Consider the following 24,651-nt stretch of genomic DNA (forward strand, 5'->3'; position numbering starts at 1 on the left):
TGCGGGATCCAGTTGTATTAAAGAGTGTATCAATAAATGAGTTAGTTTTGTATATTTGAATAGCACATACCATTGTATGTAAGATGCATCTATACGACAGTGTGTCAATAAGTGTATTTGTTTTGTGTCTATGTCATCATATAGCTATTGGTCTTGGGGACATGTTGAATTTTCCACAGAGAAATGTTAGGTATGCTTCCAAACTAACTTGGTGGTTCTTGTATTTTTTTAAGTCCATGTATATATAAAATCATAGGAATTTGTTGGAATATGCGTTCACTAGCCGTCTATCACCGAGAATACTAGCTAGCATGTATAAGCAATGGTATATAGTTCTCGTAGGCATACTTTTGTCCTCCAACCTTTTGCTTTCTCGCATTGCCTTGGGAAATAATTCTTTGACATTTGACAGGCAAGTAATAACCATCTTCATGGACCACTATATATTTCGTGGACCACCATAAAATCGATAGAAATGGCCCCTGAGACTGTTCACTGTCCTTTGTGAGAAATCTCCGCTAAATTGAGTGTATATTTGTTAAATCAACCACTCCTCTTAAACGGGTGATCTCTTCAATTTAACGTAAATTTTTCACAAAAAAACTAAAATGATTAATGGTGGAACAATCTCAAAAACCACTTCTTACAATTTTAAATTTTAGGGACCAAAGAGAGAAGAGTGATGTCAGTCTCAGTGGACCATTTTGGTAAATAGCCTTATATAATTAACTTAGTGTGTGGCTTAATCTAAATTACTCACCATTTAGTGTAAATAAATTATTGTATAAAAAATATATTATTTCTCACACAATATTTTTACTGTGTTTGTACCATACTTAGGGCCTCCGTATTTAGATCTCGTATAAATACTTGGGGGACTCAAATGTAATTATGTAATAAATGAAGGGGCAAATATGTAAAAAGGAGAGGAGCTCTTAGTCTATAAAATGGCCTCCTCACCCTCACAATCCTAAAGCTCTGAGATTCAGAGCAAAGCCTCACTCTCCTATTCAGAGGCTCTCTCTCCTTCACAATCTTCTCACAAACAGAGAAATACAATATCAGTGTGGACGTAGCTCAAACATTGGGGTGAACCATGATACATCTTGTGTTCTTTACTTTCTTGCAGATTCACGGTCGGATTTACGTTGTTCCAAGACCCCTCAGGTTTTGTGCATCAACATTTGGCGCCGTCTGTGGGAAACGACACGAAAAGCTATGTTGGCTCTCTTTCATTTTTTTCATCTCACCACCGTAAACAACCACCACTGTCCACCGTGATATCTGCAAAACCCAAGAAACCAAATCTCTCTCTCTCATCTGTATACGATTAACCGAAGCTAAGACTCTTCCCCAACAGTTTTGGAGCCCAATAATTTCAAGTTTTGACCTTTTATTTCTGCTTCTCTCTTACCTTGTTCTTGCAACTGGGTTTTGATTTCCATGGAGACCTCACTCCCCTTCGCTCCAAGCCAAACCTGCGACGGTGAGAATGGCGGGTATTGTCAAACTGCTGGGGGCTTTTGCGGTGACGCCGCACAAAGTCTCCGTTTGCATACTGCTCCAGATCTACGCGTCGCCCTCTCAAATCTCAGTCCCGTTCCTTTTCTCCACCGTCGACCAACACAACCTCGCCGCCACCACCCACAGATTTAGCACTTTCTGCGCCTACGCCGCCATCTTCCACCACACTGCCTCATTCGATTTCGAGCGCACCGCCACCAGCGACCCCTAGCGCGCCACCTCCTCCTGCTCTTGTGTTTCGTGACAGGAAATGCATGCCCTCTGCATTCTGTGTTGTTCTCTGCGCGTACGTCGAAGGAGGGAGGAATGAAGAGAGAGATGAAGAACGACGAGTACGACGACGTTTTGGAACCGCCCATCAATTTCTCGATGGTGGATGATGGTATTTTTAGATCCGGCTTCCCGCAGCCATCCAATTTTCCTTTCCTTAAATCGCTTAAATCTCCGATCAATCATATATTTGTGTCATGAGCCGTACCCAGAAGAGAATTTGGAGTTTCTTCGGTCTCATAATATTCGGCTACTCCAGTTTGGAATTAAGGGAAAGACGGAGCCTTATGTATCTATTCTTAAGGATACCATCTTGGAGGCTCTGAAAATCCTTATTGATGGGAGAAATCATCCTGTTTTGATCCACTGTAAGCGTGGAAAGGTTCATGACGTTCTTGTTCTTGGAGGAGGCCAACTGGGTCGGATGTTGCTGAGAAGCCTGAAGCTGCAGCTGCGCTAGAAACACCACCTCCGACTCCCTCCGTTCCCTCTTCTCCGCCTTCGACGAGCTCGACGAAGTTATCGTCATCCACAACAATTTCTTGGACGAGTATCGGAGAATGGATAGGCTTTGACGACGACGAATGGCGAAGCCGTTGGATGACATCTGACTAGAAAAGCAGTGAAGGTAAAGCAGGTTCCTTTAAACACATAGCTGGAAAGTGGCCCAGCGACCACGATGATAAAGGAATTCAGACATCTAATGATGCCAAGCTGTTTACCATCCCACTACAAGGTCCCAGCAGCAACCAGGCCGAAAGCAAAAGTAAAGCAGAAAAACAAAGTAAAAGATGTCTGGATATGGAGAAAAGCCGAGGATAATAGCGGGTGATAATAGCGGCAGGCTGCAGAATAATTTTGGAGTATTAGGCGTACTTTTGATCACCTGGTTGGTGATAATAGCAGCAGACTGCCGAATAATTTTTTGTAGTAATGGATGTACTTTTGATCGTCTGATTGGTGATAATAGCGGCAGACTGCCGAATAATTTTTTGTAGTATTGGACGTACTTTTAATCGCCTGATTGGTGATAATAGCGGCAGGCTGCCGAATAATTTTGGAGTACTGAGCGTACTTTTGATCACCTGGTTGGTGATAATAGCGGCAGGCTGTCGAATAATTTTGGAGTACTGGGCGTACTTTTGATCACCTGGTTGGTGATAATAACGACAGGGTGCCGAATAAATTTGAAGCCATAGGGCTTGGCTCTTTTGGGCATATGGGCATTCGCCCTCCACATAACATTCCAGTCCATTATTTTGGGATTTTTTTTTGGCGCTTTCTTTACACATCAGTATAACTATACAATAATTGCTCAAGTTTGCAGAAGACAACTTAATAAATATGGGTGTGCCATGCTTCCTCGGCTTTTCTCTATCTCCAGACATCTTTTACTTTGTTTTTCTGCTTTGCTTTTGCTTTCGGCCTGGTTGCTACTGGGACCTTGTAGTGGGATGGCAAACAGCTTGGCATCATTAGATGTCTGAATTCCTTTATCATCGTGGTCGATGGGCCACTTTCCTGCTATGTGTTTAAAAGAACCTGCTTTACCTTCACTGCTTTTCTAGTTAGATGTCACCCAACGGCTTCGCCATTCGTCGTCGTCAAAGCCTATCCATTCTCCGATACTCGTCTAAGAAATTGTTGTGGATGACGATGGCTTCGTCGAGCTCACCGAAGGCGGAAAAGAGGGAGCGGAGGGAGTCGGATGTGGTGTTTCTAGCGCAGCTGCAGCTTCAGGCTTCTCAGCAACATCCAACCCAGTTGGCCTCCTCCAAGAACAAGAACTTCACGAACCTTTCCACGCTTACAGTGGATCAAAACAAGATGATTTCTCCCATCAATAAGGATTTTCAGAGCCTCCAAGATGGTATCCTTAAGAATAGATACAGAAGGCTCCGTCTTTCCCTTAATTCCAAACTGGAGTAGCCGAATATTATGAAACCGAAGAAACTCCAAATTCTCTTCTGGGTACGGCTCATGACACAAATATATGATTAATCGGAGATTTAAGCGATTTGAGGAAAGGAAAATTGGACGGCTGGGGGAAGCCGGATCTAAAAATACCATCCTCTACCATCGAGAAATTGATAGGCGGTTCCAAAACGTCGTCGTACTCGTCGTTCTTCATCCGTTATTATCACCCACTATTATCACCTACAAAGTTTCGGTGCAGGATATACAAATACCACATCCAAACAACCGCCACTTCGGCCCATAAGTGGATTCAATTTGAAGTCTCCAGCCAACAGACCATATTGACTGAAAACTTGGGGGACTACATTATGTACCATATATTGGGCCTCAACTGGCCTCATGAAAAATACTTGGGGGACTTAGCCCATTATTTATGTACTGATAAGCGAACCCTTATTCTATAAAAGGGACTTCCTTACTTTTATTAGAGAGTATCCATTATTCATGTACTGATGAGCGAGCCCTTATTTTATAAAATGGACTCCCTCACCTTCAATTGAGAGCATTGCCGCCTACTGAGCAACCGTCTCGCCACGAGCATCACTCCTAACCCATCATTTATGTATTGAGGAACAATCTCTTATTCTATAAAAGAGACTCCCTCACTTTCAACGCCACAAGCCAAGCCAACCAAAGGCAACATAAGCCACAAGCCGAGCAGCCTCGCAACATGTGCTACTTCTAGTTGAGCATCATTTCACATTGAGCACCACCTCATATCGAGTATTCAGTTCTAGACGACATCTAGTTACTTCGGCCCACACATGAATTGAATTTCAAGTCTCCAGCCAAAAGACTCTTTTGACTGAAGACTTGGGAGACTACTGTTTGTACCATACTTAGGGCCTCCGTATTTAGATCTCGTATAAATACTCGGGGGACTCAAATGTAATTATGTAATAAATGAAGGGGCAAATATGTAAAAAGGAGAGGAGCCCTTAGTCTATAAAAGAGCCTCCTTACCCTCACAATCCTAAGGCTCTGAGATTCAAAGCAAAACCTCACTCTCCTATTCAAAGACGCTATCTCCCCCACAATCTTCTCACAAACAGAGAAATACAATATCAGTGTGGACGTAGCCCAAACATTGGGGTGAACCACGATACATCTTGTGTTCTTTACTTTCTTGCAGATTCACGGTCGGATTTCCGTTGTTCCAAGACCCCTCCGGTTTTGTGCATCAACATACTGTAATCACAATTTTTGTTATGGCAAGCTTTCATTATAAGAGATGCTTTTAGACGAATGAGGATCCTCTTTGAATCCTCTTTGTGGGGATCCTGGGATTCCTCTAATCACGTCTGTTCATCATACATCGTACGGTTAGTTTTCGTCAGATACTATTTATATTCAATTTTAAATAAAAAAATTTACAAATTTTTTTTATCGCACAATGGACAATAAACGGATGTGATGTGAAGATTTTCGGAATCTTCACAAAGAGGATCCGGAGAGAATCCTCATTCCTCTTAGACCTAGTATGATAGCTAATCAATGACATAAATCCATAAATATGATGATTTAAACTAGGAATAACTAAACTAGATACATGATTAATTCTTCGAATGTCCTAACGCAGCAAATTCGTATGCAACAACATTTTCCTCAAGGTAGATATGACGAAGAGAAACTTAAAAAATTTAGCTATAAATACCAAATGTCTTTTGCATAAATGAATAAACATCTCCAATCATACTTTCTATTTTTAAGTCAAAATTTAGCTAAAGTGATTACAAAGTTATTTTAAGAATTTTTTGTACTCTAATCATACCCTCTAATTCAAGGAGTTCATAATATGAATCAATAGAAATAAAGTTTTTATATAAAATATTATTAAACAATAATAATTAATGCTAGTATCTCCTTCGTCACTCCCTTGATTTAGGAGCCGAGCTCCTATAGATTTTGTTATCCTAGGAGCAAATGATAGAGAGTATGATTGAAGATGAAATTTTCTAACTTCTCCTTGTATTTTGGCCAGCTCATTTAGGAAGCCCATCAGAGATGCTCTAGACACTACAAAACTACGAAAATTCAAAGAATTTAGATGATTAACTTGTTGAAGTTACTTGCCATGATGAAGAGCTTGTTTTAAGTCAATAATTTCGGCTATGGAACATAAGAAAAGACCTAAAAGAAAAGAACAACCTATGATTATATGTCCAAAAAAACCTAAAAGAAAAGGACGAACTATGATTATATGTCCAAAATTATTTGTAATTACAAAACTCTAACATTAGTTTAGCCATTTTGTTTAACAGATCCTTCATAATTATAGATTAAATTCTTTTCTTTTCTTTTCTCATTTCCTGTTATATTAAAAAACAAATGACACCCTTGGATACAAACCATATGCTTCTTTTTCTTCTTTTATTTATTTATTTATTTTCAGTCAAACGGATTAGAATTTCAAGAAGTGGAACTTTCCTAAGTCCCTTGCCGAGGTCTTGCATCCAATAATGTTTTATCCTTTCAATTCATCATATATTCTTCCTTTAAATTTAAAGTGTGATTTTGACACCATACATACTTATGCTTCACGAGACACAAAACGGACGGGCTTTTGATGGTGTTGAAGAACATGATGTGATTTGCAATGACTTATGAGTGGTCTATCTTTCAAGATTGTTTATTTGTTTGCCTAATGCTAACAAAACTTGTTTTGAAGTGCAAGTAATGTAACATCCATCAAATATAATTCCCAATTTTTTTATTTCTATTTTTGAAAAAAAAGGAACAACTGATAGTAAGCTACGGTTATCCACCCCTTCCGGGGGGCCAGGAAGACTCACAGAGGTATTTCAACCTCTCCCTGACCATAAGTCTGGCTTCCACACCAGTAGTGTGTTTCGAACCCAAAACCTCTAGTTTTTAGTTTTAAGGAAGCCTATAATTTTCATTGGAATCAATTAGAAGTAATATTTAAATCTAATCTGAATTGTAGGAGTTGAATTCAAACTTAACTGCATAAGGAATGATTTACTGGCCTAACCAACTTGAATATATTATTGTGGAGGGCTAGCTGCTGGTGAGGAGAGGTTGTGCCATCGGCTGTAGAGAATAACAGAGCCATCGAAATTCGACTTGAAACCATGATTATGAGGAGGAGAGACTAATCCAATATTATGAGAGGAAACACTGAGATCGCTTTTATAATTATGGATAAAATAAATACTCCCTATCGCCAAGGCCTTATGAACAGTCCTAACTGCCAACGACAAGTTCTGGTTGAATAGAGAGAAGAAAATAACTTTAAAGGTATCAACCACGATACCTTAGGCTAAGGATGTTAAGGTGTCAGCAAAGGGTTAACCAACATGAAAATCGATATAAAAATAATGCCATTTTTTATTTTTATTTTTTGTGGTTCATGTAGTGACAATGCATTTTTAATATGACTCTCGTGATGAAAATTTGTTAATTTAACTCTTGTGGTACGCTTCGCTGGCAATTGAGATCCAAACTTAAACTTCCGTTAATCTTCTGTTAAAACAAAATATATAAACCTTGCCTGTGGGGTTAAAATCATCCTTTTAACTAAACTAAGAAGGCCAGAACATTTGATTTGGTGATGCTTGCTTGTTCATTGCCTACAAAATTACCTGGATGTCCTCTCCTGTAAGCCAATTGAAGAATTGAACGTAAAAACAATTGGGGCACAAAAGGGTGTGAGAACGATGTGTTGATTATTGACTCAAACATGTAGTCAAAGTCCAAATCTTTGGGCTACTTTTGTGGTCAAAATTGTTGGATGGCATGCTACATGTGGGAAACCAAAATTGGATGCACTTATGCCTAATTCTTTTTGACTTGATGTTAGGCCTTTGGCCATTGATGTCTTTGAGAAACTTTTCTTTGGCTATAAAAGGAGAGCAAGGTGTAGCTCATAAGCATGGAGAAGTAGAGAAGAACAAGGAAGAGAGAAAAATAGCAAGAAGCCATTTGGCATAGAGAAGAATTTTCTCAAATTGTCTTGCTTTGTATTTTTTGGTTTTCTCTTCCTATTGTAAGTGTGAGAGCTTGGGGTTATTTGGGTCTTTGGGAAATTGAGTGATAAACACTATTGTATGTTCTCATTGATTATAGTGGAATACTCCGTCGTCTCCAAACTGGATGTAGGCATTGCCGAACCAGTATAAATCTTGGTGTTCTTGTTGGTGTTGTTTTTTATTCTGTTCTGTCTTACTATTCACTTACAGTCGTATGCCGCTTCCGCACAACAAGTGGTACCAGAGCCCAGTTCCGTGAATAGTGTTGGCGCTACAGTTTCGTGAACAGTGAACTGCTACAGTATCTGTGAACAGTATTGTACCTGTGAACAGTGCCGTATTTGTGAACAGTGCCGAGTAGATGGCTGGAGATAAAGATGAATCTGTAAGGAAGGAGTCAGCATCGTCTTCGTCTACATCCAATAGACATCCAACCACTACTACAAGGTTAGAGGTTGATAAATTCAATGGCTCTAATAATTTTGGTATGTGGCAATGTGAAGTTATGGATGTGTTGTATCAACAAGAGTTGGATATGGTTCTGGAAGATAAACCAGAAGATATTGATGACAAGCAGTGGACACGAATTAATCTTCATGCTTGTGCTGCTATTCGATCGTTCCTTGATAAGGAGTTGAAATACCCGTATATGAAGGAAACTTCTGCTAAGGAGTTATGGACGAAATTGGAGGAGAAGTATATGACCAAGAGCGCAGAAAATCGTCTCTTCTTGAAGAAGCGACTCTTCCGATTTCAGTATCGTCCAGGTATCTCTATGCACGAACACCTCAATGATTATAATAAAATACTTGCTGATTTAGCAAACCTTGATGTGAAAATTCCTGACGAGGACAAGGCACTATGTTTGTTAAATTCATTGCCTGATGATTATGATCATTTGACAACTACTCTGTTGTATGGAAAATCCGAGGTGAAACTTGATGAGGTGTCTGCGGCATTGGTGAATCATGAGTGTCGTAAGAAGGAACTGAAGACTCACAATTCACAAACCGAGGCATTTGTTGCAAGGGGTCGAACAGAGGAAAGAAAATCTGGGAAGCAGGGAAAATCTCGTTCAAAGTCACGAGGGAAGTTTCCTGCTAAAGATGAATGTGCTTTTTGTCGCCAAAAGGGGCATTGGAAGAAAGACTGCCCCAAATTGAAGAACAAAGAGAAGGAGAAAGCGGGTTCTGAAGCAAATATTGCAAAATCTGGAGATGATGATTTCGAGTTTGCTTTGGCTAGTTCATATGCTGATGGTCACTCAAATGAGTGGATTTTGGATTCAGGTTGCACCTATCATATGTGTCCCATTCGAGAATGGTTTTCTAATTTCAAGGAGCTGGATGGTGGAGTTGTTTTGATGGGTAATAATAATGCCTGCAAAACACAAGGGATAGGCAAAATCTGTTTGAAGATGCATGATGGAACAGTCAGAGAATTAAGTGATGTTCGGTATGTACCGGATATGAAGAAAAATCTTATCTCACTGGGTGCATTGGAATCCAAGGGTCTCAAGATCACCATGGAGGGTGGAGTTCTTAAAGCTGTGTACGGGGCACTGGTGGTGATGAAAGGTACAAGACGAAATAACTTGTATTTCTTGCAGGGGAGTACAGTTATTGGTGGAGCAGCTGTCACCGAAGCTGCTGACGCAGATAGCACAGACACCACGAGGTTATGGCATATGCGTCTTGGGCATGCTGGTGAAAAAGCGTTGCAAGGATTGGTGAAGCAAGGCTTATTGAAAGGTGCAAAGGCATGCAAATTGGAATTCTGTGAGCATTGTGTGTTGGGTAAGCAAACTAGAGTAAAATTTGGCACTGCTATTCACCACACTAAGGGCATTCTTGATTATGTTCACACTGATGTTTGGGGACCTTCCAAGAATGCATCTTGGGGAGGTAGCCATTATTTTGTCTCCTTTGTTGATGACTTCTCTAGAAGAATATGGGTGTACACCATGAAGCGTAAAGATGAAGTCTTGAAGATATTCCTGAAGTGGAAAAAGATGATTGAAACGCAAAGCGGTCGAAAGATCAAGACTCTCAGATCAGACAATGGGGGTGAATATAAGTCTGATCCTTTCTTGAAAGTTTGTCAAGATGAGGGTATTGTGAGGCACTTCACGGTTAGGGAGACACCGCAACAGAATGGGGTGGCAGAGCGCATGAACCGTACTTTGCTTGAGAAAGTTCGGTGTATGTTGTCTAATGCTGGATTAGGCAAGGCGTTTTGGGCTGAGGCACTCACTTATGCAAGCCATCTCATTAATCGATTGCCAGCTGCTGCGAACGAGGGCAAAACGCCCATAGAGGTATGGTCTGGTAAACCTTGTACTGATTACAAGTTTTTACACATATTTGGTTGTTCTGCTTACTATTATGTCAGAGAAAGCAAGTTGGATCCAAGAGCAAAGAAAGCTCTATTTATGGGCTTTAGCACTGGTGTGAAGGGATACCGACTCTGGTGTCCAGATGAGAAGAAATTTGTTGTAAGCAGAGATGTGACTTTTGATGAGGCTGCTATGGTTAATCAGAACAAGCATGAAGGTGAAACTGAAGCGACCAAAACCATGAGGAGCTCAAAGCAGGTGGAGTTACTGAAGACTCCAGTTGTTCCAGTAAGGTCTGATGTTTCAAACACTAGTCCTACAGTTAATTCTGATGATGAGGACGAGGATGATGAAGAGGAGGCACCTACCCAAGAGCCTCCACAGCAACAAGACTATATTGCAACCAGAAGATCGAGAAGGGAAATCCGAAAGCCTGCTCGATTTACTGATATTGTGGCATATGCACTTCCCGTTATTGAAGATGATATTCCATCCGCCTACAAAGAAGCTGTCATGAGTTCAGAGTGCGAGTTGTGGAAGAAATCTATGGATGAGGAGATGAAATCTCTTCATAAAAATGAGACTTGGAAGCTGGTTCAGTTACCAAAGGGGAAGAAAGCAATTGGTTGTAAATGGGTGTATGCCAAAAAGATGGAATCTTTGGGAAAAGACAATGTAAGATTCAAAGCCAGATTGGTAGCTAAAGGCTACGGTCAGAAGGAAGGCATTGACTACAATGAGGTATTTTCTCCTGTAGTAAAACATTCTTCTATTCGTATTCTGTTGGCTTTGGTTATGCAATTTGATCTTGAGTTGGCCCAACTTGATGTCAAGATTGCGTTCTTACATGGTGATTTGGAGGAAGAGATTTATATGTCTCAACCAGAAGGTTTTAAGGTTGCTGGGAAGGGCATTGTCAGTAGATATATGCATAATCCAGGAAAAGGGCATTGGCAAGCTGTGAAATGGATTCTACGGTATATTCTGGGTACTGTGGATGTTGGTTTATTGTTCCAAGGTGGAGCCAAGGTGGAGATTGGCATTTGTAACATTTGTAAAATTTGTTGATTGCCCCATGGGGGATTGGGAGACGACTATTTGGAGTTCTACTTAGAGGGTTTGAGTCAAGGTGGAGATTGTTGATTATTGACTCAAACATGTAGTCAAAGTCCAAATCTTTGGGCTACTTTTGTGGTCAAAATTGTTGGATGGCATGCTACATGTGGGAAACCAAAATTGGATGCACTTATGCCTAATTCTTTTTGACTTGATGTTAGGCCTTTGGCCATTGATGTCTTTGAGAAACTTTTCTTTGGCTATAAAAGGAGAGCAAGGTGTAGCTCATAAGCATGGAGAAGTAGAGAAGAACAAGGAAGAGAGAAAAATAGCAAGAAGCCATTTGGCATAGAGAAGAATTTTCTCAAATTGTCTTGCTTTGTATTTTTTGGTTTTCTCTTCCTATTGTAAGTGTGAGAGCTTGGGGTTATTTGGGTCTTTGGGAAATTGAGTGATAAACACTATTGTATGTTCTCATTGATTATAGTGGAATACTCCGTCGTCTCCAAACTGGATGTAGGCATTGCCGAACCAGTATAAATCTTGGTGTTCTTGTTGGTGTTGTTTTTTATTCTGTTCTGTCTTACTATTCACTTACAGTCGTACGCCGCTTCCGCACAACACGATGGTGGTTGGCTCTTTGAAGAGTACAGTGAAGTTGCTGCTTAAGTACAAGCACTAGCTTTGTTCTCCCCTGTGATTGAAACAATGAAACGATAACCAGTGACGCTACTAAATTACTAATCATGATAGTAACCCGATGAACGACAATGGTGATATATATCGAATCCGACTTCGACGATTACTTTCTCACAGTTGCAGAGCTATTGGTATTAAAACTAATGGAAGTCTAGGTTTGAACATCAATTGCTGAGGGCCTCACCATATGGGTTTAATTAATAACTTTTTTACCTCAATGGTCCAATTTTTTAATGGATAGTATGAATTATTGTATTAGAATATTAGTTGAACAAAATTGTTCGCATTCTTTGCTCATAAGGCTTAGTTTATTTGGATCCATAAAGAATCTGGTTCCCAATATTTATACTCGTTTTGCGTCTACAACTTGTCATGTCTGAAATTGATACCCTTGTCTACACATGGAGAGAGAATTAAATGTTTGTCCTAGTCTTTAATGGTCAATTTATGTTGGGTACAATAAGTATAGGGTCTAATTAGCAACTTCTTGTCTATAATAAAATCTGGAGAATTTTAACGAAAAATTATAGGTATTGCTCACTTTAACGGAAAATTACATTTTTACATTAAAAAAACTTTTAGTCAATTTTAGTACTATTCACTTCACCTTTTATTTTATCATTATCATTAATAGTTTTCAAACCATTTTCATTATTTTACTTAAAATCTACCCTTTGTTGGGTATACAACACTACTGTGTATTTTGCCCTAAACCGCCTCCAAAGCCCAATTCGCGCCGCTTAGTCTTTCTCCTCCTCTTTCACTCTTCTCCTTCACCCATTTTGCTTCCTTCCGCTTTCAAACCTTCAACTCTTATTGTTATACGCAGCCTCCAACCCCAGACGCGTTCAAGCACTCATACACCAGGTAACTCCCTCTCCCTCTCCAATTTTCCATATTTTTTAATGATAATTTTCCCTTTTTTCTTCTGGGTTCTGTTTGGTTCCTGAGAAAGTTTAGGAAACCAGGATAAAGTTTATATTTTGATTGAGTTTCTGATTATTTATTGGTGGGTTTGTGTGGTTGAAGAAGGGAGTGATGACGGAAGAGGTGGCGCAGCCGTTGACGTATATACCGGAGGTGATATTGAAGAGAAGGAAAACCAATGAGGAGTTGGCTTTGAGGAGGAAAGAGCAATTGGAGCAGAGGAAGTTTAAGTCTCAGCAAAATAAGCAAGAATATATTAAGAAACCTGAGGATTTCGTCAAGGAGTATCGCTACAGGGTAAGCCTTTTGCTCTTTTAGTAATTTATTTGCAAGCGATGTTTTGTACTGCTGCGTTTCATGCTTTTCCTTGTTGTATTGTGCAATGAAACTCAATTATCAAGTTTAAATTCGGCGTTGATTTATGTTGTTGTGTGTGAAAAAGTGGCATTAACTCTGTTAATTGTAAGTCCCCGAATGCTGTAAAGTGCCGCCTTTATGCTCGAGTGTTATAATTAGAGACCCTTATCTGTGATGTAAAGAGATTGCGAACATTTATGTTTTCTAATTGCGATTTCATTCAGGAGAAAGATTGAATTTGTTTTACCGTTGAAATTTGAGATATTTGTACTGAACTTTCTCTTTGAGACGTGGGATTTGAGAATAATGTGTAAAAAACTTGCGTTATAAAGACGGTTTTTTAAATATTTCAATATGTAGTAGAAGTTGTGTATTATGCTAAAATTCAGAACTTAAGATAGACAGCTCTTATGAGCTTGTTGAAAAGTTTTTTCTTGCTAAGTATTGAGTATCCTTGAGCGGGGTGATGTTTCCACAGGCTTGTTTGTTTCTGCAACTTGATTTGTATATTGATATTCAGTAGCCTGTCTACATTCTAATGCAGTCCTTGATTGAAATTACCTGTTTCTTTAATTAGGAGATGGACCTCGTCCATATGAGACACAGGTTAAAGAGAAAAAGGCCGACATTGGATGCAACTAACTCACAGCTTCTTTTGATCATCCGCATACAGGGGTAGGTTTTCTGTTTAACATGATATGTTTTATTTTGCTTATTATCTCTAACTTGAACTCTCTATTTCTAATTTCTCAATACTTCTTTCCAGGAAAAATGACATGCACCCTGTTGTTAGGAAGGCCTTATACAGCCTAAAATTGAGGAAAGTTTTCAATGCTGTCTTTGTGAAAACAACTGATGCTATATTAGAAAAGTTGCAGAGGGTGCAGCCGTATGTTACCTACGGGTAGGTGTTTGCGCATCCTTCGATTCTTGTACTTTTATGCCAGAATTAAAATATTTTAAGTGGATATATAAATGACAAAACTCAGTAGCAATAGCTGATTTCTCTATAATAGAAAAAGTGGAAAAAAATAAAATCATTTATTGTTTGCTGATTTTTTATTCAGACATCATGAATTGCCATGTGTTTGGACATTCTATCTAGATGTATCCGAGCTGTTCTTGTATCAAATCTTTTTGAGCTTAATATGTGAGCTCAAATTGTCTGTCAACAAATGCTTGCTTGCCATGTACAATAATAAAGTTGGAACCTGTCATCAAAACACATAAAAACTGTAAGTTTAGTACTTCGGTATCAGCTGAGGAGCTGATACCGGTGTTTTCTTACTTTATAGAAATTTTCCGTATTGTTTTTTTTTTTTTTTTTTTTTTTTTTGGTGGCACTGCTTAATATTTCAAACCTTGATATTTCAATTGGTTGTTTGGTTTCTTCTCTGATAACCGGTCTAGGGATTTTTCATTACACAGAGAAATTGCATAGGATGTTAGTTGTTTTCTATAATCTTGATTAGTGGGATTTTATGGCTGTTAAGATTTAAGAGACAATTATCAAGTCGAATTTGTTTTACTTTTTCATATTCATTTACACCAAATGCCTGAAATCATTTTGTACGTAATTATTAAGTTGTCATCTTTCATGTCTTGTGTCTCAGGATTTAAATATTTATTGTCTTAGTATTTGAACTACGATGTTGTGTTGTAGGACCGAACACATGTTCAGATGCAACAATAGTTATGTACAAGTAATATTTGTTTTTGGTGCATGTGGCTAGACAACATTCACCATAATTGCATCCCTGTTGAACAACAGTGCTTTGAGTGGGGGGCTCCCGCAAATTGAGTGGGGGGGCTCCCGCAAATTTAACTAAATCAATGTATTGAATAATATGGATATCCATTTCATAGGATCTAGCAATCAATTTGATTTCCCTTGTATTGGTGCTTGTCTATTACTGACCAATGCTTCGTGGTCATGACTCATGATGATATTTTTCTGGTTTCCGAAGGTATCCTAATCTTAAGAATGTGAGGGATCTGATTTACAAGAAGGGCTTTGCAAAGATCGACAAGAAGAAAGTTCCTCTGACAGACAACAACCTTATTGAACAGGTAATGGGTAATGTCTTGCCGAATTTTGATCGTAGTTTGTTTAGCAGTCATCAATTTCTTATTTCAATTTGTAAGCACCCCTCTTTTATCTGACAGGCAATGGGGCAGCATGATGTTATATGCATAGAAGATATAGTTCATGAAATTTCTACGATTGGCCCACATTTTAAGGAGGTTACCGGCTTTTTATGGCCCTTTGTGCTCAACAAGCCTGAAGCAGGATTGAAAGGCTCAAAAACGGTATTCAAGGACGGGGGAGACGCGGGCGATCGCGGGGATAAGATCAATGAACTAATTAGCAAGATGAATTAGCATGTGAGGAGGTCTTATGATCAATGATTTTGGTTTAATGAGGATTGTCGTTGTCTTTATCTTTTTATGCATACAAAAACAGTATTGTATGGAGTCTGATGCGGTAAAGGAGTCAAAAGGATGAATTGTTATTTTGGTTTGAACTAGAAGTTAGCATGTCTCTCTACATTTCTATACATGAATGTTAAAACTAGAGCGGATGTGTTACGAAAACCACATGGAACAAAACTTCAGGGTAGGAAAAAGAGCGCCAAACATGACGTGTCGTAGACGAAAGATAAAAGATAATGCACTGCTTCTTCAATCTATGCTTAGAGACATTTAAAGCGAGAAACCTTGCAAACGATCAATACGTTGAGCATTTTATTAAATAATAAAAATTACAGAATGATAAGAAACTGTTGATTATTTCTTATCATTTTTATTTTGTTCATATACATGAGAGGTCAGAAGGAGAAGATTCGAACGACTCATTTTCTTCCCAACCAAACACTCATCCTTCATTTTCCAAAAAAAAAAAAAAAAACACTCATCCTTCGAATCTCCAAATGGGCGACAATGACCCGTGGTTAGCCCCAGACAAGCTCCAACATGTTCTCTTCTGCTTCTCTCTCACGCTCATCTTCTCCACTCTAGCCACCCGAACCCGGTACCCGTTTCTCCGTCGTCACTCTATTTGGTTCGGATCCATCTTGTCTCTCTTAGCCGGCGCAGTCAAGGAGTTCGCTGACGAGCTCGGGTTCTTCAGGTCCGCCGGAGCCTCCGCTAAAGACGCCGTTGCCGATTTCGTTGGCGTCCTAATCGGCTCGCTGGTGCTTTATTTTGTCAAGTATGTGACTCGACCCGAGAATGAGACGGGTCGGCTCAAAGAGGTTTCGATGGTCTGAATGGGCTTTTGGGTCGGAATGGGTAATGGGGTTGTCTGGTTTATGGGAAGTGTTGGTGGGGTTGGGTTAGTTTGGGTGTTTGAAGAGGAGTTTGGTTGGCGAGAAAGTGTGGGAAAAGACGAGAAAGTGGAAGTTTTGAGTTTGTGATCTCGAGATATTAAGAGGATTTCGCTCAGGTGTGGCAGAAGCTAGCAAAAGATGACGGCACTGAGCTTTTCATTGCGGGCAATCGTTCGAGCAATTCGTTAACTTTAGGTAAGTTTTTCTTGTTATTACTCCATTAAATACAATTTAAGTTTCTCTGAAATGATGAACAGTGTTATGTAGGATCAGAAACAGATATGGTGATTTGGTTGTTCTTCATATGTCTGCTTAAATTATATGTAGTTGATAATATGTCTGCTTGTGCAATGTACTTCATTCACTTGCTTCTACACATGTCTGATGATTTTAATAGAAAGTTACATTTCTGTTCAAGGCATCACAAAGTTGTGGTTTATGTTGTTTTTGCTTTTAGCTTTAAGTTGTATTTGTTATTACTCCGTTAAATTATTGCGATTGCTTTTAAATGACCCCAACATTGAGATTCATACATCTCTTGTGGATGTCCAGACCTCCAGGAGGTGTTGCATAACTTTATTTATCCTTAATGTATTGTATGTGTATGATCTTTGTACAAGGTTTAGCGCATTATAAGACATGTAATCAGAAATATGTTGCTAGAAGCCTAGAACACTTACTTAACCTGAGAAAAAGCGGGAAAACTAAGAGTAGATAACTTTGGTAGCAATGTCTGCTATTTTGAAGTTAATTTGTACAAATTTGGGATAAGAAATATCAGTTTGGTTAGTGGATGGACCCTTCCCATACAAAGTTTAGCTTCATCCTCATAAAAATTTCAGGATGGATCCTTCTTTCTTGTTTATGCAGATTGGACAAAGGCAGTCTCCTAAGACTGCTTGCGGCTCAGTTGAGTGCTTCCCTAAGTTCTAACTCAGATTATTTGGATCTTTTTTTTTATACAAAGAAGCTTAGATTATGGATGTTGTTTTTACAATAGTGGAGAGTGACTGCTTTTCCATTTTTGTTTTGTACATTATGGGTTAGATATTTGTATTTACTATCAGTAAAACCAAGTCTATGTGTATGTTTCTTCGACATGGGCATTATAGATATAGAATTGTAGATAAAGCTGCAACAGGTTGGATACATTCGATGCACTTGCAAGAAAAAGTTAACACATTTGAAAGAGGGATTTGTGGATAGTAGAAGGATTAACCATAGGTTTGAAACCCCATTTATGTCATTCAAAATATTAACGTGTGCTTCTCCAATCGAATGGAAAGTATTGGATTTTCTGCTGTTTAACATGTTTTTAAAACTTTTGGACTCATCAAATTATAATCTCATATCTATAGAGATCACGTGAGAAGTATTGTTGCTATAACGATTTGACATTATCCACTCCCCTTTAAGTATATCTACTGTGTAGCTTTATACCAAATTTGAGAATCCAAAAGAACTCCTCGGGTCTTAATGAGTCGTTTCTATACCAAATTTGAGAATCCATAAGAACTCCTCGGGTCTTAACCAGTTATCTTTGCAATATGTATTGCCTACTGCTTGTTGTTCACTTGTCAATTTATGAAAGATCAACTTGCGTAGCTGCTTGGATGATTGTCTGCATACAGACATATTAGCTTGGTTCTAAACATTTGATTTTGCAAAAAATCAATAATTAGATAGAGCCAGGAAGAATTTTGGTAAGATTGTGCTTGAAACCAAATTAGTTGCAAAGTTATGTCGTCTTCTCTTATGTGATTTTCTAACACCCTTAGGCTAAGAAGAAACAAGTAAAAATCTTCTAACTCTCCTATGCATCCTTCTCATAGGTTTGGTCACTAACTTGAATGGGATGATAGATTCATACTTTGATGCCAAATGGTTTACCTGAGGAACTATGAGGAAGTATTTCCTCTTGGATTTCATTCTGGAGTGCCCTTTGTCAAATTTCAGCTTGTTTTGAGTCTTATATGAAACTTTTTGTTTGAATTTTGATCCTGTACTTCAGTGATGGATATTTTATATTTTCTGTTGTGGTTGAATGTTATGCACCTGTCTATGCATAACATTGGATCTAACGGAAGACTTGGACTACTTGGATATAATGGAAGAAATGACACAAAACCGAGCCAAGCGTTCTAGGATTCATATAGCCGACCCCACGTAGTGGGATAAGGCTGTGTTGTTGTTGTTGTGGTTGAATGTTATGCACCTATTTCTTTACTCAAAGGAACTATATTCCTTTTAATTGTATGCATGGCTCCTATGATTGCATAGACAGGTTATGCATCTAATTAGATATATATGGGCATTTCAAGCGCAGAAACTTTAACTCAAGTTCAATATAACTTATGTGTATCAATTGTTGGTATCGGTTTGAAATTAGAAAAGATGCATTCTTTGGGGGTAGAATAAGCGGGATAGCTTCTTATTGAGTTACTAGGCTGTCATTGTAATTTTCATGCCTTCGGAGCTTATTTACACATCAATTGATTGCATATACTATTTACGCTAAAAAGTGTAAAACCAGATCTGTATGGAATTTTTATTTTGTTTTGAACTTTGAAATGACTGGAGAGAAATATGAGAAAAGATAGTAGATACAGTCCTTTATGCACATTAAGTGAATTTTGGTAGATTGGGAAACTACGAAACCTTGAAAGTAACATGCTTGAACTCCTCGAAAGCTCTTTTTTCGCAAACCTTATATATTAAGAAAGGACCACAATATGTCAATCTCATATGCCCCCATTTTACCAAAAAAGGGGGTCAATTCTCATATTTATACTCTTGTACTTTTTAAATTTCTTATTTGTTGGAGTGGGACGGGAGAGAATGCGTGTCTTGGCAAATTATCGATACAGACTATTTCATTTGTACTATATATGTATGTACCCGCCAGAGATCATCATGCAACTGTACTTTCTCCCACTTCCCTTTGCGACACCATCTGCATTATGTCCTTATCCGAGCTTCTGGATGATTGATGCAGGCCTGATGAGAATGTCGATCAGTCATCTTCTGAAGCTCCTTGGTGAAGGCTTTTCAATACCATCACCATCTTCAGGCAGCTTGACAGCCGTATAGGTTCCAGCCCCAAAGAGCGCCCCAAGAAATGGTGCAGTGAGGTAGACCCATATGGCTTTGTAATTTTTTGCAGCTATGGCTGGCCCTAACGTTCTCACTGGGTTCATTGAAGCTCCTGTTGTTTCCCTGCACAATTGTGAAAAAGAAAACGAAACTTTTCAAGAGATCATCCTGAAATAGCATTGATGTGTGTTTCTACGTAAGTTTAAGAATGCATTCGTTTTGCCTGTGAATTGTGTGATCCGGGTGCATTAACATATGATATGGCATATAACATGGCAATTGCTTACTCGTTGTGAATAAACAGGGATCCCGATGTGTGTATCTCCTCGTGTCTAGCTCGTTTAACATGATGGGAGACAGACACAAAGGAATATACGATCAGGCATAACTAAACCATGTCCTTAGGATTATAGATTCATTATTCAGCCCAAAAGTAAGATATTGTAGAGGGAGTAGTGGGTTGGAGTAGTGACATACCCAGCTATGAGTATGTTAAGCATGACAGTTGCTCCCACCGCGATTCCCGCCAACTCTCCAACCTGTATATGGTTAAAATTTTGATCAGTCAGTCATGTATGCATGTGCTGTTTTATTAATAATTTCACATATTTTATTCTTTGGATGTGTTTCTAGTTTCTACTTCTTAAGGTTAAGGTGAGATATAAACTTTTAATATTATATGGGTTAAGTCGGGATAACTACCCTCAATAAAGTTTCCCTCGTACCATCGAGATCCCCCCCACCCCACAAAAAAAAAAAAAAAAAAAAAAAAAAAACTACCCAATTTTTAAGGGTGATTCTAAATTTGTCGTAACCTTTTATAACATTTCAAATAACAACCAAACGTTTTGAAGAGCCATTTGTTAGGTTCACTAGCAGGTTTGTACTCTCAAGTCATTTATAGAGTTTTAACTCTTCAAATTGACATAGTTTAGCTAAACAAATTTACAGCTTGACTTAGTCTAAAATGATCAATTTGGGGAATCAGCTCTCCAAAGACGATGAATGGTGGAGACCAAGTTTAGTATTTGTCCACCACATCGTTTAATGCTACAGACATCATTACCTAATGTTGATTGAATAGTTATCCGGACTTAACCCATATTTATTCATAGAAAATTTTCATTCATTGACCCTTGTCTCATGCAGTTGTAGATAAACATATTTAAAAAGGAGGAGGTTCTCTCCCCTCCTATTCTCTCTCTCATTCCATCTTCTTCTATTTGAACGGTCACAGTTAAGCTACGTCAACATTTTATATTGATTTTTCATAGAGATAATAAGACAAAAATTAATGTGCGAGAGGAAATGATGGAAGGAGATGGAACAAGAGGAGAGAGAATCATACTCCATTTAAAATGGAATTCCTGTCTCCTTAATCCTTGAAGTGTGTGTTGACTGGATGCAGATTTAATTAAATATAACATTGGGGACCAATTTTTCAACTGCTCTATATATCTAATCTTTTGCCACCAATTAAATGTCACAAAAATCTTCCCTCAAAGGCAATAATTTTAATAAACATTTTGTAATTCGAGCGATTCAAAGTCTTATTTTATGTTCAAACTCAAATTGAAAGTTACTATACTCGTTATTTATAATATTTTTTTTTTAATACAAGCGATATTTATTTCCAGAAGGAAGTGTTTGAATCCGGAAAAATAAATAAATAAAAATAGAGAGACGAACTTACTGCTCTAGTGTCGGTGGCGACAGCAGTAACAACAAACATGAGGTTGAAACTAATCATGAATTCCAAGGCAAAAGCCTGGCTCCAACTCCCTGAAGGAACTGTCACTCCACCGCCCATGATTGGATGAAATATCGCCTTCAACGCAAACGCAGCACAAACTGACGCCGCAACTTGTGCTCCCACATATACTGGCACCTGCCAAAAACCATACCCCAGCCAACATTAGCCGGAAAGTTGAACGTTGGAAATGATTTTTCGCACCCTCATTTTCTCTCTTCTGCACTGGTCTTTTTGTTTCTCTAGTCTTACGATTGAATAATTAAAAAGAGAATCAACTGACGAGAAACCGGGAGCGTGAACATCACTATCCTGAAGGTCTACAGGACTGGCATGGCCGTAATTAGTTCTAAGATGCAGTGGCATTTGTGTGTTCATAGCTCATCACTCACATGTTTCCACGAGAAGTGTTTCAGCGCAGCAAAGGCAATGGTGACTGCGGGGTTGAGATGGGCCCCAGAAATGTGGCCTGTCGAGAGAATGACAATCATGACAGCGAGACCGGTGGAGGCTGCAAGGCCGAGCAGAGACTCTGACCCTTGTGTCTTTTGGTTCACTATGGCCGTGGCTGTCCCAGAAAATATTAGTATGAAAGTGCCTAAGAATTCAGCTCCCACCTGTTTTTTTGGCACCGACCCATCACAGATTAGGCATCAAACAAAATGGGTTAGTCTTAGATCTCAAATTTGGTAAATATTCTTTAAGCACATGCGACGCGAAAATTGCACAAATATCGCCTGAACTACCAAGAGTATCTGCAGTTGGTTTACTAAACGACCCAACTTTTGATAAAAGCGAGAAAAAAGAGAGATTTCAACTTTGACATCGGATTATGGGGTGTTACAAGCCCAAAAAAACAACGAAATGAGAGATTCGAACTATGAACTTGAGTACAATTGGGGTTTTTAGTGAATTACCTTTCGTGCAAGTGAGACAGGAGGGTAAGGCAGTGCACAGGAAACTTTAGGCTGCAATGTGCCATCTTCCAAAGCCCAAGGATCAACAGTAAAGCAGCTGCTGCAGCTCCTGAGGAGGGATTTCCTACCAATCCCACTACTTCTGAGATCTGGCTTGAACCCGCCAAAGAGAGGGGCACCAGGAGTCCCTGGTGTTACAGGAGTCGAAGGAGCTGATGGAACTTCATCACTATTATCCATCAGCTGTATATAACTCCAATAAAAAAAACAGAGAGAAAAGAGAAAAGAGAAGGGAAAGTTTAAGCTTTCAGTTGCACTGGTTTGTCTGTATGTTTTGAAGAGAAAGTTTGAGCTTCCAGTTACATTGAGAGGGATCTGTCGTTATATAGAGTAGTAGTGTTAGGCTGCAGGTTGACTTGGAGAATCCCAAGGGAAAAAAAGTGAGCAAAAGAAGTGGTTGGAACTGCTGGAGATGAGGAAGTGGACGGTGAGAAACTGAGATTTGTTTATTTTCTAGCTTTATTTTATCATTGGTTTCAAAATATATGCAAAATAGTGATTTGAGTATCTTTAACTCAATAATTGTGTATGCCAAAAACCCGTCACATGGTGAGGAAATAAGAAAGGAGAAAGATACGAAATGAAAGAAAGAAAGATATTGGCAGTATATTGGAGGGAAGTGAAGCAACTTTAAGTCATGATAAGGTGACAGCGTTTTTTGTGACTATTTTTTGAACCAATTCTTGATAAATATATAAGTGAATCTTGAAAAAATACTTGAAGTGCTTCCAGTGCTTTTGGAACCCAAAAATATTTTCTCTAAAAGCACTTTCAATCATTTTAAAAGTACTTACAAATTAGTCCTAAATCTTCGGAAATGGATGGGTGTGTATTGCGTTGTTTGGGTTAATTATTAGAGGGAGTTTGTTTGATATGTCTGTTATCCTCATATTATTGCCACATGAAGCCATTGCTAAGGTTTATTCGTTCTGATAGAGAGACGATACTCAAAGAAATATTTAGCTCCTTATATGTAATTAATTGTTTCTTTTTATATGATACCATGACATAATTTATCTTATAAACAGTTATGATAAATAATACCCTCATAATTGTTAATTTGTTTGATTCATATGGACTGTATCCAAGTCAAATGAAAATTTTTAGAGATGATTTTCAGATAATGATGAGGAAATGGTGCCGCTTCTACCAAGAGATTTTGAGTTTTCTCTTATAAATATTTATGAAACCATGTTGTAGTACAAGGCCAAAATAGCTAACTGGATACAGAATCATCTCCTTACGCTAAAGTATGCATGTGTGTGATATTTTCCAGTTTTGATTGATAATACATAGTTTAAGGTAGACCACTATTGTATTTATTAGAATCTTGAGATACACTAATTTAATATTAAAATCGAAAGATGCCTTCTTGTATGCATGAAAATGTGTATAATTAAAATTAATAGAAAGATTGATTGAGTATTATTTCTAGTTTTATATATTTTGAAATATGGAAGAATTCTTTGATTTCTAGTTTTATATATATTTCACGAAAATATCATGATAGAAAATGGTGTTGATCGAATGGTATGGAAACATATTTTTTTGGCGTGAAAACATTGAATGTGCCAGCCGCTGAAAATGTATCTCTTCGTATTGGAAGGAAGAAGTATAACTCTTACTCTTCACGTAATAGCCGTAGGAAGAAAAGTGATTCTTTCATTAGCTGCCCGAAGATAAACTCTTCACGTACTAAAGAGATATAACTCTTCACGTAATAAACAGATATCTCTTCACGTAATAGCCATAGGAAGAAAAGTGATTCTTTCATTAGCCATAGGAAGAAAAGTGGGACATTCCAGATTCGACATGCATAGATGATAAATTTGATATCTAATTATTATGACTGACACCTTGTAAATTAGTCTAAATGATTCCTTATAATGGTAAGAATATGCTTTTCCTACCTCCCTTGTACATATCTTAGAATTTGTTTGTATGTACAATTTTGGCATGTTTTCTCTTATCCCCTATGTTTTTTTATTTCAATATTGATTTCAGGGTAATGTTAGGGAGACAATTTGTAGACAAAATTTGCCAACTAAATAATGTGTCATCAATATAAATGAGCACGTTTATCAATGCTTAAGTCACAATCCAACAGTCAACTTCCATGTCATTTAGTTTGCAAAATTCTGTCTACAAATTTAGTTTCTCTAACATTACCTGTAATTTCATCTCTTTTGTGTATGCAGTAGAACCAAACCACATGTCCATTCAAGTGAATATGGGATAATTATGCTTTCACTGATTTTGCACAAAAAAAAAACATCGAGAAAAAATTCTGATGGAGAGGAGAGGAGAGCATCAATGGAATGTTTGAACATATTAATGCAAGTGGGAAAAGCTTAAAAGGGTTTTTTTT

General features: G+C 38.3%; 3 protein-coding genes across 5 annotated transcripts; 2 read left to right on the plus strand and 1 right to left on the minus strand.

Moving 5' to 3' along the window:
• Window positions 1-12,485: 12,485 nt before the first annotated feature.
• On the plus strand, window positions 12,486-15,665 carry LOC103406472 (large ribosomal subunit protein uL30z-like). 2 transcript variants are annotated; one of them, XM_008345458.4, is made up of 6 exons: window positions 12,486-12,717; window positions 12,880-13,074; window positions 13,712-13,809; window positions 13,901-14,038; window positions 15,102-15,204; window positions 15,301-15,665. In XM_008345458.4, exons 2-6 carry the CDS (start codon window positions 12,889-12,891, stop codon window positions 15,514-15,516), a joined length of 741 nt encoding a protein of 246 aa, XP_008343680.1. In that variant the 5' UTR covers window positions 12,486-12,717; window positions 12,880-12,888; the 3' UTR covers window positions 15,517-15,665. The 2 variants fall into 2 exon arrangements, with proteins under 2 accessions (XP_008343680.1, XP_028953431.1); XM_029097598.2 differs by having other exon boundaries at window positions 12,544-12,717; window positions 12,883-13,074.
• A 292-nt stretch (window positions 15,666-15,957) lies between these two features.
• On the plus strand, window positions 15,958-19,842 carry LOC103406475 (uncharacterized). Its single transcript, XM_070817127.1, has 2 exons — window positions 15,958-16,658; window positions 19,459-19,842. The coding sequence occupies exon 1, from the start codon at window positions 16,065-16,067 to the stop codon at window positions 16,401-16,403; it is 339 nt and encodes a 112-aa protein (XP_070673228.1). The 5' UTR covers window positions 15,958-16,064; the 3' UTR covers window positions 16,404-16,658; window positions 19,459-19,842.
• On the minus strand, window positions 19,144-22,915 carry LOC103406473 (aquaporin NIP6-1). 2 transcript variants are annotated; one of them, XM_017324482.3, is made up of 6 exons: window positions 22,224-22,860; window positions 21,699-21,923; window positions 21,250-21,444; window positions 20,034-20,095; window positions 19,844-19,888; window positions 19,144-19,679 (listed from the first exon to the last, which is right to left on the minus strand). In XM_017324482.3, the coding sequence occupies exons 1-6, from the start codon at window positions 22,461-22,463 to the stop codon at window positions 19,481-19,483; spliced, it is 966 nt and encodes a 321-aa protein (XP_017179971.1). In that variant the 5' UTR covers window positions 22,464-22,860; the 3' UTR covers window positions 19,144-19,480. The 2 variants fall into 2 exon arrangements, with proteins under 2 accessions (XP_017179971.1, XP_008343681.1); XM_008345459.4 differs by lacking the exon at window positions 19,844-19,888 and having other exon boundaries at window positions 22,224-22,915.
• Between the last annotated feature and the right edge of the window lie 1,736 nt (window positions 22,916-24,651).

Source organism: Malus domestica, chromosome 17, assembly GCF_042453785.1.
Source record: "Malus domestica chromosome 17, GDT2T_hap1".
NCBI classification, from domain to species: Eukaryota; Viridiplantae; Streptophyta; class Magnoliopsida; order Rosales; family Rosaceae; genus Malus; species Malus domestica.

What these genes read in the sequence shown, in the direction of transcription:
- LOC103406472 (XM_008345458.4), top strand. Translation starts at nt 12,889, where the DNA reads ATGACGGAAGAGGTGGCGCAGCCGTTGACGTATATACCGGAGGTGATA. An exon ending in TTGATCATCCGCATACAGGG is followed by an intron (nt 13,810 to 13,900) that starts GTAGGTTTTCTG and finishes ACTTCTTTCCAG; the next exon opens with GAAAAATGACATGCACCCTG. An exon ending in ACAACAACCTTATTGAACAG is followed by an intron (nt 15,205 to 15,300) that starts GTAATGGGTAAT and finishes TTTATCTGACAG; the next exon opens with GCAATGGGGCAGCATGATGT.
- LOC103406475 (XM_070817127.1), top strand. Translation starts at nt 16,065, where the DNA reads ATGGGCGACAATGACCCGTGGTTAGCCCCAGACAAGCTCCAACATGTT.
- LOC103406473 (XM_017324482.3), bottom strand. Translation starts at nt 22,463, where the DNA reads ATGGATAATAGTGATGAAGTTCCATCAGCTCCTTCGACTCCTGTAACA. An exon ending in CTGTCTCACTTGCACGAAAG is followed by an intron (nt 21,924 to 22,223) that starts GTAATTCACTAA and finishes CCAAAAAAACAG; the next exon opens with GTGGGAGCTGAATTCTTAGG. An exon ending in CTTAACATACTCATAGCTGG is followed by an intron (nt 19,889 to 20,033) that starts GTATGTCACTAC and finishes TAAACGAGCTAG; the next exon opens with ACACGAGGAGATACACACAT.